Source organism: Aquarana catesbeiana, linkage group LG09, assembly GCF_042186555.1.
Source record: "Aquarana catesbeiana isolate 2022-GZ linkage group LG09, ASM4218655v1, whole genome shotgun sequence".
NCBI lineage: Eukaryota > Metazoa > Chordata > Amphibia > Anura > Ranidae > Aquarana > Aquarana catesbeiana.
Window position 1 is genome coordinate 196,470,292 of NC_133332.1, and position 15,262 is coordinate 196,485,553.

The 15,262-nt window shown below is 39.9% G+C and overlaps 1 protein-coding gene across 1 annotated transcript in view; it reads right to left on the reverse strand.

Moving 5' to 3' along the window:
* Window positions 1-15,262, reverse strand: part of NEXMIF (neurite extension and migration factor) — a 525,801-nt gene that overhangs the window by 91,405 nt on the left and 419,134 nt on the right. Inside the window, exon 4 of the mRNA XM_073599497.1 lies at window positions 6,653-6,750. Coding sequence (XP_073455598.1) covers window positions 6,653-6,666 — 14 coding nt within the window. The 5' untranslated portion in view covers window positions 6,667-6,750. The remainder of the gene's footprint in view (window positions 1-6,652; window positions 6,751-15,262) is intronic.

Below are 15,262 nucleotides of genomic sequence, written 5' to 3' on the forward strand. Positions count from 1 at the left end.
CTATATATATATATGTAGATATATATATATAAAATTAAACTTACAATATACTACAACCCTTGGGCTGAGAACCTGCATGCAAGAGTAGAAGGAGGACAACCTGTTGGACAGCAGTAGTCGAACCGCAGACTGATGGTTCTGGAGCTTGTCCATTGGAAGGAATGCGTTGGCCTGCACCGAATCGAGAGTTAGACCCAGTAATTTGAGCTTCCTAGTCGAGGTCAGAGCAGACTTCTGGATGTTCAGGAACCACTTGAACTCTTGTATAGTATGAATTGTTAAGGCCAGAACTGGAGTCAGCACCTTGGTATAGACCCGAGGAGTGGATGTGAGACCTAAGGGCAGCGTCACAAACTCCTACTACAAAGCGTAGGATACGTTGGTGACCAGCACAAATAACAATGTACAAGTACACATCCTCAATGTCTTTAGAGGCTTGGAAATCCCCCTGATAAAGGTTGGTCACCACGGAAAAGAGCCTTTTTTGATGTCTGGTCTGCAGACCAACACTTGAGCTACAGCACACGCTGAAGCATTGCCGATGCGACGGAGAGCTTGGAAAGCAAAGGGGCCACATCCAAGGATACGTCACACACGTATTTGAAACCTTGGACATACTGAGCCGTCAATTCCATGTAAGCCAGAGGTACTTGCTTCTCACCCAGGCTGTAGTCCATTTGGTGAGTGTCTGTAGCCAAAAGCAGCCATAGAGCCGAACTGGTAACAGCAAACATCTTGCTGGTGACTGATTCCACCTTACTGTCAGCCAGATTCAAACTGACATGTATTATAAATCAAAATTAAGTTTTTAAATATGTACAAGGTGCTCTGAGCAAATGTGGGGAGACATGCGGGGATAGGGCTGGCAATACCCGCTCTCACTCCCAAATGTCCTCACACAGGACATAAAAAGCTAGGACCGAAGACATAAAAAGCTATGAGTGGATCCATAGAGCAAGCATATATATGGTAGTTGTAAATGATAAGAACTAATAACCATGTAAAAGACACATCAAAAATGCTCCAAAAATAGGAAATGCCCATAGCTGCACAATGAAAAATCCGATCAAGAACGAATATAAATACTTATCTTAATTCATATGTGACAGAGAAAATCCCTATTTTTATCCTAGGTAAGTATATATGTTAAAAAAGGGCACTCCATAATTACACTTAACTATCCTATTAATGATACAATAGTAAATAGGTTAAATAATGTAAATTATGTGTCAAAAACCCTAAATGACAACATAGGTACTCACTCCAATCCACCACAAAGAATGAAAAAAAAAGGGGGGGGGGGACAAATATTATTGGCTTAAATGCAAAAACACAATGAATAAATAGGGGTGATAAAAGGAGATGTGAAGTCATTCATAAAAGTGGGAAACATTCCACTCAAACTTTAAACCACTCGGAATTCTAGTATGCAAGTGGAAGGTCAAAAAACCTCCCTCTTGCATAAAAGACGAAACAAGACCCCACCTCTGGTAGATAATTTGACCCTTTCCACAACCTGGACAGACATCAAGTCAGTATCACCTCCATGTAAATTGTTATAGTGTCTGGCCACATTAGTGGATTTATTGGTCCTAGTGTCATTGAGATGTTCCTGGAAACGCAATTACCGTGCTGTCCGTCCCTAATTTTGAATGTTGCAGGCTTTGGGGAACAGAAACCCTGAGGAACCTGCCGTCTCTAGTAGGGGATCAGGTAGGGAGGTGTGATCCTGAGACTCCATGAAGGGAGGAAACCCACCAAGAAGGCACTGCCAGGGAAGCTCACCAGATGCGAAGTTACCACCAGGCACAAGGCCATCAGAGAGGAGCAATACCTCTCAGGACTCACTGCCGTTCAAGCCACTGGAGAAGAGCCACGAAAATGCCTGCCACACACCTGCCCTTGAAGCTTAAGCATCCAAGTGGGACAGACTACTGCAAGCTGACCGCCGGTGGGCTACAAGAAAATGGCCACTATTGGAAGGAATGTTCAAAAGGCTGCCAGGCCCCCAGAAAAATGCTGCTGCAACCCGAGGAATATGGCACCCGCTGCGCCAAGCACATGGAGTACCACCTGTAACCACAACAGGGGCAAAATATGCAAATGGCATTGCAACCCCCCAGGAACAGACAAAGCTCCTGCCATGTGCCACAGATTGAGATGGAAACATTAGCATCTGCAGTCCTCCCAGAGAAACGCCCCAGCACAGCACACAGTGCCCTGCCACAGATGAATGAAAAGGGGGGGAGGGGAATAGGAGAGAGGGGAGCCCAGGAGATAACCTAACAGCAACAGAGAGCAAGGATGGGAGGAGGAGAATGCTGTGGCGCTGACCATCCATAGGAGGACCCGCGCCCCACAACATGCCCGGAAGGGAGGGGGGGCACTACTTACCGTTCCCATGAAGTAACCGGGTGATACTCCATAGACAGTTCCAACTCCCACTTAAATGGGGAGGCTGTCAGCTAGGGTAGCACTGTGACACAGACATCAGGAGCCCAGTCATATGCATCTCCACAAGATGTTTAACTCACTGGCTGACCTGGTCCCAAGTGGGGCAGTTGCAGTCGACCCAGCGCATAGCTAAAGGTCTGCATGTTCTCACTGGCCAGACTGGGGTGACCAATGGCTCTAGATTACCCAGCGTGTCGCCCAGCCCATCTGTTAACTGAAGATCTATGCAGGAAAAAATCCCAGGAAAAAAAAATGGAACCACAGGTCCCAGCAGGGAACTAGGTCCTTACTCCTAAACACTAGGCAGAAATAATTAGTTTGCCTATAAGCAGAGAGGGGTTTATGTCAGCTAGGGACTGCCCATAGGTGGTGCTGAGTTTCTTTTCTGTCTAGTGTCTTACTCCTGTAAGTGGTGCTATAGATAGTCAAGAAAAAGAAGCTGGGTCTGTCAATGAATGAAAGGGAAATATTTTTTTACCTCAGCTGCATGACAACCTTGCTGTGCATAAAGCACAAACTATAGCAGGCCATAGAACACCAGTAATCAGTTAGGTTTAATTTTTCATCCATCATTCTATTAATTTCTGCTGACAAGAGATAAACAGTTATAACTCATAACTTTCTTTTACTGTGTTATAGACATAAATGGGAAGTTCCCAGGCATGGAATACTTAGAAGATGTGCACACTAGGAACTTGGAATTATCAAATCTCTCATAATAATCATAATTAGAACATTTTAGGTGATCCTTCCCAGTCTGCCTGGAACGACCAGCTCCAGTATGGTAGATATGATTATACAGTGTTCAATTATCCCAAATACATGATCATTGGTGGATTCATTCTATCACAAATTGCATTATACGGATGTTTGATTTTGTCAACAAATAGCTATATCTTTCTGTCATGGCCACACATATACAGCAAGATGTGGCAAAGATCTGGTCGTCAAACATACCGAAGGTCAAAATAATGTTTATGTAAACTGCAATGTCAAAATTGTTTGTTAGTCATAATTAATTAAGTTATTTTACCAGTTAAGGTTCTAAAGTTGTTTTCAGTACTATAGCACTAGTTATAATCCATTTTGTCAAACTAGCATACACTAGATGTAAAGAAGGTACAGTTCTGTACAATGTTTACGGACAATTGGTGCAGTCTTCTCTGATGTCTATGCAAATATTTTATTACAATTATTACTCAAATGATTTTTCTTTTTTTACTTTCTACTTTCCTGAATAAAGTGGATGCCCGTTTCTTATTGTTTCTCAACTGTTTTCATGTGTTTGAGACTCTTTGAAACTGACTTTACATTGCTTGGGAATTTATAGTCTGTACAAAGAATCTACTGGGTATATTGCAAGCCAATATCAATTTAATTGAGAAGACTTGAAATACTTTTTAACTGGATTAAAACAAGTTGAAAGTTGTAGGTGTATTAGGTAGATAAAAACATGAACTCTTGTTTAGTCTTTGTAAAAAAAAAAAAACCTTATTAGCTTTCACTAGGTTTAGAGGATTTGGAGGGGGGGCAAAGTAGGTATACTATACTACTGGGTTGGTGCAGAACTGTAAATTGAATTACTATAATTCAATGCCTTGCTTGGCCACCACCATGTACATGTGGGCTCATCTAGTAGCAGAAGTGAAAAAGGAGACAGAGAGGATAACCAAGTCTCCCTTCATCCCAGAACGCATATAATCATCAGCACTTTCACTTTTCCTAATGGACTGTTTAATCCAATGGGCTTTAACCATGTGATGTAACCATAGACAGAAGAGTTGGAGCATGAACTGTCTACGACAATATGAACTGTAAATAGGTTGATGTTTACTAGCATTTCTATAATCCTATGTTTTTATTCTGCTACAGTTAATACTATCACTTTAAGATTTTATCCTTGGAACCTTTGTGTCACCAATGATAGGAAAAATTGACAGCATGGCTGCTCATACAACACAACATATATAATGCACATGCAGTCTTCATTCCTTTATGGAGTTGCCTGGAAAAGAAAATATGTTCTCAACAGTCAGGAAGCGAGATCTCAACAGCCAGGAAACAAACCAGGTTTGTCCTTGAAACCTTTTAGCATGTGACAAGCTGAGCCACTCACCAGTTATCCAGTGATAAAAATCAATAATGAAGTCTGAACATTGTATGTGTATAGTTGTAGCAAGCAGCAGTAGTACATTAGTACACGCTACTTCTCCATAGCTTTACAAGCCTATAACTCTTGTTAGTGAGCAAAAAAAAAAAAAACAGGTATATGTGCTTAGGTGCCCTATCACAACTGAAATATAAATATATATATACTCACACATATACAGGTATATACCACTGCTCAAAGGTTCTACAAAAAGTCACACAACCAGTTATTTATCTTGCCCTAATTCACTTTGACAGGCTAAATGCCATTTTTGGTTCTAGACTAAACCCCAAATGAAGGCCAACAAATAAATGGTTTTAAGGGTAATGTTAAATTATCTGTCACATGTATAGTTTAGTAAACTAATGACAGTGAAATGGTGTGGAATTGACTAAATGTGCAGCTAAATTGCAGGAGTATATTAAAGGAGAAATACCCCTTATTTGTGTGCAGTGACAAGCCATCTATTTATGCATTAGCTAGTCTAATGATGTATTTCTTACAGCCCACCACCCTGCCCTTACACGCTAAAATCATTTACTATGCTTGACTGCAGCTGTAAACAGTGACCACTCTCTGTTCTAAGTAGATGTATTTATTTATCTGAAACAAATTAGTTAAAGGTAATTTCATAAATGTGGATGGTGTCATCATTATCTAGACAATTTTAGATTACCCAGGCATATGTGGATAATGTCAAAGGTGATATATTATGAAGGCTTTGTGTGGGTGAGTTTTATTCCTAGATAACTGGAATGGAGAGGGTTATGGTTTATGCCAGTGCACATTGAAAAATGTAACCCTGTGTGTCATAAATTTTATCATGCAAAAGCAAATATTGCATTTTTGCAACCATAAAATAAAATAGCAAAATTCCACAAGCTTTATCTGCCACATTTGAGTACCATAATTGGTGGTGAGCAACATTAAAGGGACTTATTTATAAAAAAAAAAAAAAAAAAATGCAAGAGAAAAAAAAAAATAACAAAAGTGTGACCAATATAGTGACCAATCAGGTTTAATGGTTTATTCTTTTGGAAACTGTGTGCGCTCAACCATTTTCAGTTGCCCTAATTATTTTCTACAGTTTTTAGAAATAAGTTAAAATAACTTCTACAAATGTTAAAAAAAACAGCCTGTGGGAAACCATAATGAAGCAGACAGATAGGTACTGAGCTTTCACGTAGAGAGTAAGAGCGACATCAAAGGAACCTAAGATCTACCTGTGGTTCCCAAGCCAATGGTTGGAGACTGCTGCTAAAAACAATTTATGCATGTCAGCTACAGAAAACTGAAACAACTTAGTGCTCTAGTTGAGCTGGTATTTGTCAAAAGGTCATTTATTCATGAACAATGGGTGAAAATACTAAGATAAGCAGTGCCATTTGTGTCTCAGATGCCTCCTGAGCCAATATTTATCTGCAATTTTAAACTTTCCATGCAACACATTACACTATCTGAGGATCGAAAGTCTTCCATGTTGTCTCCTACTCTCTTGGCTGCATATGGTGAACAGAAGCACATAGTAAATGATCGTGTATACTTTTTTTGCCATCAGTGTATCTTGGGAGCGCTGGAGTAACAGTTTCAGCATATACTAAAGCTGAGAGGCAAAAGATGAGACTAGATCATGCTGCCAGTTGGGGAAAAAAAAATTATCTTTTACTGCTTTATCCCAAACTAGAAAAAACAATTGTTTCAACTTATAGAAAACCCTGCTCAATGTACATAGGTTTATCCATTAGAAAACCAATTTACACCTGCATGCCATTCAGTGCAAATCAACTTATCTGCTCAGAACCAATGCATAACCTTGACTACATTCAAATAAAAATCAAACTGTCATTAACCTCATTATCTATTTATTGTGTAATTTTCTAAGTATTTATGTAATTTTAAAAGTAATTCTATGTTATGAATAAATGTATAAGTTTACTAATGATGTTTGTCTTGACTGAGGTTCCTCATGAAAGCACAGCAAAGTGGGATATTGTATGCAAACTATTGAACATATGATATTAGACAAATTATATATATAACATATTTCACCTTGAACAGTGCATTCCCTCCTTATCTCTGGGTCTTTAGGAGTGATCTTCTGGTTGCTTGATGAGCACGGAGTATTGGCATCCTGCATCCTTCAACACCTTTGGGAAACCAAGATAAGTTAAAATAAATCAAGGCTTTTTTTCAATTAACTGTGTCTCTATAAATCAATTTCCCGTATTAAGGAGCACATATAGCAATGAGGAAGTTAGAATTGTAAAGCTTGCATCATATATCAAAATCAAGGTAGCAAAGGACACATATGCTGGTAATTCACAAAGTAATGGCCAGCAGATTAAGGTGAGATGGTCATAACGTTTATTAAGTCAAGCTCTGTACATCAATTCTCAAGGCCAATTAGAAATTGCGATTAAAACTAACAATACTGTACAAGAATCAAAGTAAAAAAAATATTATATCCACGTGTTTTGTTTATAATCATCTTTACCAAAGGTTTTGCACGTAGAGTGATGTGGGTCTATCTTAAGAAAAATAACATGGGCCTCCTTTAAGCCTCTGCTCACACCGATACATCTTCAATTACAACATGCGATTTACAAATCGTACCTGAAGTAGTACCTAATGTGTTTCTATGGCAGTGTCTTAATAGGTACAATTTTAAGTAGTGCAATTTAAAAAGTAGTTCATGTAAAATTTTTTCAGGACTTCAGCACAATTTCACTGCCATAGACTATAATGTAAATCGTGCTGCAAATCATACCTGTGTCTATATCAGCACTACTTGAGCCTGAATACAGGTAAATATTAACCCATTGCTAGTTAAACTTTTGTTCATAACATCACTGTTCCTCCCTTTGACATGGACAGCCCCTCTCACTGAAGTAGCACTGAAGATCAAATCATTACAAATCTCATAGAAGTAGCGCTGAAGCAGTATTTAGCCTAGGTTCACACTGCTGCGAGATTGAAATCATGCGAGTTGAGCTGAATGTCAGCCGCATCTCAGTCCGACTTCGGGGGGTGATTTCAGAGACTTCTGTGTGGGTTCCTGCACAGATGTCAATTGAAATCGCACCCAAAGTTGCCAAAAGTAGTACAGAAACTACTTTTGGAATTGGTGCGGCTTCGCACCAATTCAGACGGTGCTATTGCTGGCAATATCCGCCGATTTGGCATGCGAGTTGACATGTCAAATCGTATGCCAAATCATATTAATGTGAACCTGGGCTAAATCGTTCTTGAAGTTGGGCTTTAAATCGCACCACTTTAAATCCTACCTGGTGTGACCACAGGCTAAAGCCCATTGCAATTGTGTCACACCCAAGCATGCTTTCTTGCCAGGTACACCATGAACTCTGTCGGTACCAATGCTTTATATACAGTATTTATCCTATTGCAGCATATCAAAGAGATATATCTTAAGAATAACAGGATACTGCAGTTATAAAGTACTTGATTTAAATGTAGTATAGCATAACACGGACCATTATCCCTGACTGCATGGCGGAACAAATGTAAATGAGGCAACAAGACAATAATCTGGTGTCTTTTTTTTTATTTCACACAATTTTCACCAGAATAAAAATGATTGAGAATCAATTAAAATAAATCACTTTTAGTTAACTCATAATGTTCTTATTCTGATGTTCTATTGACCAAATGTCTGCAGCAACAGACGTTTGGAACATAACCCATTGCTCTAATTAGCCTGTGCAGCTGTTTAGCATATAGATACTACAAAGCTAGCAGCAATTACTCTGCCAGTGTGTCCTCTACAGATTAGTATATGAGGATCATAAAATGTACAGCTTTAAGAAATAAAAAGGAAAAAGGGGGGTAGTCATAGTCAGTAAAAATATATTAGATTTATTATAGTGGAAAAGTAGCAATATAAGGAGATTCGATAAGAAAATATTAAATGTAAAAAGAAAGCATGTTACTAAAAGAGCCATACTTGAAAGAAACATCCAATTGAGGTAATCATAAAATGAATTGCACAAACATAAGACTGGTTGTAGTGTCTAAGACAACCCAATGCAATTAGAGATTCTTTCCATTGTTGCCACTCCATACACTTACTTATATGTCTATAAGCCATAAGTAATATCATGAGTTTTAAGAAGAGGATGTTTGGCCGTTGGAGAAAATTATAAAACACAGTTTTTGATCACTTGTCCAGAGATGCAGCAGTATACTCCACAGTGCCCCACAGAAAAAGAAACATTAAAGTATATGTGAACCTTTACCTTGTAAAACAACCCATTCAGTTTAAAATAGAAATGAAAGGCAACACTTTTCTGTGTACAGATACATTTTTTTCCTTTTTTAGTTCCCAGCATAGCAAGAAAACTCACCATGTTGTGCACTCATGCCTAGCATGGTCAGTTTGAAATAGGAGAGTAGGGGGACTGGCAGCAACACCACACAAAGGAAACAATACACACATCACACAAAGGAAGCAATACAACAAGAACAGGATACTTTTTCAGGCAAGTACATAGTACAGTAGGAGTACATAGTACAGCAGGCACATATCAGGAATATGAAGTGTTGCGTTACTATATTCTTTAAAATCCTGTCAAAATAAGTTATCAGACATTAATTATCTAATGTCCAAGAACCCCATTAGGTCCATAGAGAAATGCTTAACCTGTTCTAGATAGTATTGGCCAGATCATGTTGGGATCACTGCGTCTATTGGTACCAAAAATCTTTTTTTTTGACTATTGTTAGGGAAATAGTGATTGGGTGTGTTATCGTTTTTTTCAGCCACATTTAATATTCCCCCCCGCAAGATAAAATGTGATATTGTCTTTCTTTTCTTCCTCTCTCTTTCCCTTACCTACAAACATACTTGTTTTGGTTGATCTAAGTGTGCATGGTCATAAAAATATTTTTCACTGATGCCATTTGGTGTCCTTTGGTAGCTTAGACCATTAGGGTTTTATTTACTAAAGTTGGAGAGTGAAAAATCAGGCTCACTTCTGCATACAATCAGCTTCCAGGTTTTATTGCCAAAGCTTAAAGCAGAGTTCCAGTCAATTTTTGTTTATTAAAAGTCAGCAGCTACAAAAACTGTAGCTGCTGATTTTTATTAAACACACACTCACCTGTCCCAAGATCCAGTTGTGCACTCACCGCAGCCGTGTTCTCCCCGTGTCTTCCCTCAGCGGCGCCAGTATCTCTACTATGGGCATCCGGCTGTGACAGTTTGTGGGTTCACAGCTGGGTGCCCACTGCGCATGGGTGAACGGTGCTGTGACTGGTCCCGAAGTCTTCTAGGACCTGTCATGTGCACCAGAAGACTTTGGGAAGGAGAATTTCCGCTTCTGAACGCCTAAGGCAACCGGAACAGAAGTGGGAGCAGGTACCTGTCAAAATCAGATACCTGCTCCCCCCATCTCCCCAAAAGCTCAGTTTCACAAACAGGAGCCAGGAAGGAGGTCTTAAAGCGGAAGTTCCACTTTTGGGTGGAACTCAGCTTTAATTGAACAAGCTGAGGTTAGAAGCTGATTGGTCTCTATGCAGAAATTAGCCTGATTTTGCATGCTCCAGTTTTAGTAAATAAACCCCTAAGTGATTACACTGGAAAACACCAGATAGACCTATTGGTCTGGATCTGCCATAAATATTCCCTGGTTTTATTATTCTAACACTCATGAGTATGCAGGCACATATGCAAACATATAAACATGCACGTTAAACCAAAGGCATTGTAATTATTTCTACACTACTGTGGCAAGTGACATCTAGAAAACATCCACATAGGTGGTATATACTGGAATAGAGCACTGCTGAGCTTAGTACGTACAGCACAGTGGCATGTCCTGTCAATCTCAACACTGACCCTCATCATAGAAAAGCCATCGATACTGAAATCCAAAGAAGCTTGATTCCTGGGCTGTCTATCTCCTAATCATATTTCAGACATACTGGCTCATCTGAAGAAATGCTCTATTTTGTATTCTATTTTTCCCATAAAATGCAAAAAATATCCTCCGCTTGGAGCGTAAATACCCATTTCACAGATGGCACTGATTCAGTTACTGTGTATAAAATTCATTTTGTACACAGTATGCAGACAGGCAGTTCAAAAGAGATCTGAAGGCTCTATCAGTATGCATAACAAGGGTCCCCTGGCAATAACTGTGACCAGCACTGGAGGAAGATAAGCCAAGCACTGAACATGTGGTTTGAGCAGCAATAAGCTCTGCTGGGCGACTGTTTATCTGTTTTTTTTTTCTCTGTCTGCACTGGAAGTATCCTGGATACTGAGAATCATCATTACCATGGAAAAACTTTAACAAACTGCATGTAAAGGTACATATTACTATTTCTTCATCACAGGTAATGTAATAGCCATTAAGTGCAAAAAAAAATAAAACAATAGGGTCCGGTGAGTCCCTGTTCTCCATTTCAGGGACGAATCAGGGCTGAATTTTTGCCTGAATTCAGCCATGAAACGGAGCCAAAGATGTACAGCACTCCTGTGCAAGCCGCTCTGCAGCGGATACGGAGATATGTGAACACGCATCCATATCGCATAGGTGTGAACCCAGCCTAAATCTTTTAATTGAGACAGATTCAGCACCATTTATTTGATTACACTAAAAATACTACTTTATCACGTTTTAAAAAACTGCCAAAAAACAATCTGTCATTCTCCCAAAGTTCACACTTGCAACTAAACTTTAGACTTAACTCTTAACCTTAAATCTAGGCAAAAACGACACCCTTAAAAGCGTGGTTTGAAACCTCACTGTTACACTCAACCTAATACCCTAACCCTAATAGTTGAATTAAACAATTATACTATGACAACAATACTAGTACCAATAGTACAATGATTATTGTGTACACCAAAATGTTTACAACAAATGCTATTGAGACAACCTTGCCATTATCATGTTTAGCTTGTTACCCAATTTATAGTAGATGCAGGTATCTGACAAAATCTATGGTACACAGCCTAGCAGTTGTCCATTAAAGAAATGTTCTGCAATAACAATAATTTTCCCTTAAAATTACAGCCCAATCAAGACCTAAAGTGTGCATTCAGGTCATGTAGTAAATTGAGTGTCTACTATATGTGTCTTATGAATGCTCCAGGTGATGCTTAGTAGATCACTGACAATGGGGTCATTTAAACTACAAGCCCTTTAAATAGGATTGCAGGCAAATTGCAATACATACACTCAAAATGCACACCTTGGAGTTGGCTTACCAGCTAAAGGGTCTGTATTTATGTGCAGCCAGACATGAGCGACGTACAGAAAGGTTAGTTAACTAACTTTTCTCTGCTGCAGTTAAGCAACACAATTAAGTATGGTACACACTACTAGTTTTTGTTTTGTTCAACCCAGCAGGACTGAACAAAAAAAAAAAAAATAAAGCTCAGGAGGAGCCGCTGTACTAACTATTCAACGTAATGTTAGTACAGCGATCACCCCTGCTGTGCTATTGTGTTCTGACAGGGGGAAGGCCCCCCGCTAGAACACTCCAGTGAGCACTCTCAGCCTTTGGCTGAAAGTGCTGATTGGGAGCCGGTCAGCAGACCATTATAGGTCATGCCCCTTTCCACCAGCTTCTGTCGAACCAGCTGCAGTACACACGGGCTGAATGTCGGCTGGTTTCCTATAAACTGGCCAATGCCGCCAGACATTCAGCCTGTGTGTACTAGGCTTTAGGTAGGTCCTTGCCTCCATCCTGTAAGTAGAGAGAGAAAGAACATCAGCAGGCTAATGATGACATTTTTTCCTCATGTTCCTTGTCAGCAGATATAAAGGCAGGTCAAATTCAGGTCCTTTTACTAGTTTCCTTTAAAGTACATGTATTGATTTGTTTTCACAAATAAATATCTGCATTTATTGTTTTGTTTTTTTTGCAATCCGGATTAAAATGTATTTAGGGTACAAAGACTGCTTTCTGAGTCTCTCAGATATCTTAATCCCGGCATACATATTGTCCGGGTAGCTGTCATGATCACTAATTCCCTATACCCCTCAAAGTTCTTATTTTCATATGGCCCTAAATCTAAACATAGGGCAGTGTACTCCCTGGTTACAAGCCCCATCATTACAGTTATGGAGAGAAAATCATGTGAAAAGTCTCTGTGCTCTTCCTCCAGAAACATTACAAAAAGCTTTTTTAAAGTGATACTAGAGGTTTTTTTTTAAAATAACAAACATGCTATACTTACCTGCTCTGTGCAATGGTTTTGCACAGAGCAGCCCCAATCCTCTGCTTCTTGGTCACCTACCGGCGCTCCTTGCTTCTCCTCCCTGTCGATTAACTTGTGTACAACCTGCCTGTTGGAAATAATTCTCTGAATCAGTGCTGCCAGGTATAGTCAGTGGTCCTGAGTGTATTCTGATGGCGGGAAAATGTCTCAGCTGTCAGAATGCAATAGTTCATCAAGTGTGTGGATGGAGTAATTTTCTTTCATGGCTGAATGAAAAAAATGACTGGTTTATGGCCCACATAAAAGAGTCACCTGGGCACTGTGAAAGACTTCCACTCTCAACATGTTTTCAGCAATGCACCAGTTTGTGTTCTCCTCTTAAAAGTGTCTAATGGAAAGAATTACTTCATTCTATATTGCCTCACTGCAGTGCTACCCCATCCAATCTTGCAAAGTATGAATCTTATGGGCGCTGTTTGTTTTTGACATTACAGATTGACCTGAAACCATATTTAAGACACTTCGTCAAATAGGGTTAAATGTTATATGATCTCACTACCAAATCTGAAACATCTGATTTATGTTTGGATGCCACAGCATCAGTCTCTGTCATCATATCGGTATAAGAAATCACAGCTCTGGTCCTGTCACTGATCAAAACATTTTGGGGATTACAGTAAAACAAAAAGAAAATACATATTTTTCAGCACAATCTTGACATACTGCATCATTGTTCATACTGTCACAAAGGTTACAGTGTCACAACTGAACATAATCCCAGTGGCGAGTGCCTCATAGCTTATAAGGGGAAAATTATTTTGCAATAAATTAGGCCACTTAAGCTGCTTATGCATACAGAAATGTTTCGCAAGGAGTTTGAATTATTTACCTATCAATTCAAATTAAACCGTTTCTTAGTTAACAATGGATCCATAAGGTTTTTCTATTTTGTGCTGGCTCTGCTCTACCTCATTATCTACAGGTTTAGAAAACGTTCCAAGGGTAGGCAACCTTTGAGAGGTGGAAATCTACCCGAACAACATTAAACAAATCAAAGATCACTGGAGTTCAGCGCCATTTTTTTAAGAAATTAACTAGCCAGGCCTAACTAAATAGTAAGAAATAATTAGAAAGATATAATATAACAAATGTCACTGTGAAAATACAAACTTAGCCTACCTCAAAAGTGGATGGTGTTAGTCAGTAGGGCAGTGGATGGTGTCAGTCAGTAGGGCAGTAGACGGTGTCAGTCAGGCAGTAGACGCTGTCAGTCAGTAGGGCAGTGGACAGTGTCAGTAGGATAATGGATGGTATCAGTAGTTTTTATTTTTAAATTTTTTGATAAGCAGAAAAAAAGAAGAACAAGGACAGGAGGGACAGTGGGGGAGCCATTTACTGGAACTGATCCCCTGGATTTTCCCCCACTTCAGCAGCTGTATGCTGGTGGGAAGAAGAGGAGGAGAAGCTGGCCTGCAGCTGCTGCAGGAGGAAAATAAAAGGGATCATTGGAAGACAGGCATTTTAAAAATCTGAATTCCCAGCAAGCGGCTAGGGATTTGGATTTCACAACCCCCTCTTCCCTCCCATAGATGGGTATTTAAAAAATAAATTCAGATTTTAAAAATCTGAATTCTGAGCGAGTGGCTGGGGAATTCAGATTTTACCATCCCCTCACCCTGGCGCCCTAAGACGTTTGCCTAAGCAGGCTTATGCTGGGCGCCAGTGATCGTAGTAGGGGATAGTAATTGGCGGCAAAAAGTAATGAGGAGTTAGCTTGATGCCAAGGTAATCTAGGGAGGAGACGTTCAAACGATATGGGAAAAAGGCTTGTAGCTGAGCCACCAAAGAGGGTGGTAAGGAAATTTTCAAGGCAGTGGTCTTGTGGGGGTTGACTTGAAGCCCAGAGAAAGCAGAGAAATGGGAGAGAAGGGATTGAAGATTAAGAAGGGTGGTCAGGGTCAGGAGGGCATCATCAGCAAAGAGGCTGACTTTAGAGTGAATACCGGCATACGGAATACCAGAGATATTGGGATAATCTCTAAGGACAATGGCCAGGGGATCAAGGGCCAAAATAAATAGGGACGTGATAGGGGGCAACCCTGTCTGGTCCCTCGGTAGATTGAGAAGGAGGGAGAGAGTTGACCAGCACAAGTGACCTTAGTGGAGGGGGAGGAGTAGAGGGCCGAGGTCCACTGGAGGATTGATTCCCCAAAGACCCAAAGTTCCAGAACATAATGCAAATACTCCCAGGAAAGAGAGGCAAATGCTTTATAAATATCAACTGAGAGAAGAAGGCCCTTGGATCTTGCGATGTTGAAGCAGAAGTATCAAATGTATCACTTTACAGACATTGTCCCCCGCTTACCGGCCGGGAACAAAGCCCGCCTGGTCTCTGTGGATCAAAGTGTGTAGGTATTGGTTAATATGTGTACTTAAGATCTTTCCCAAAAGTTTAACATCCTCTTTCAATA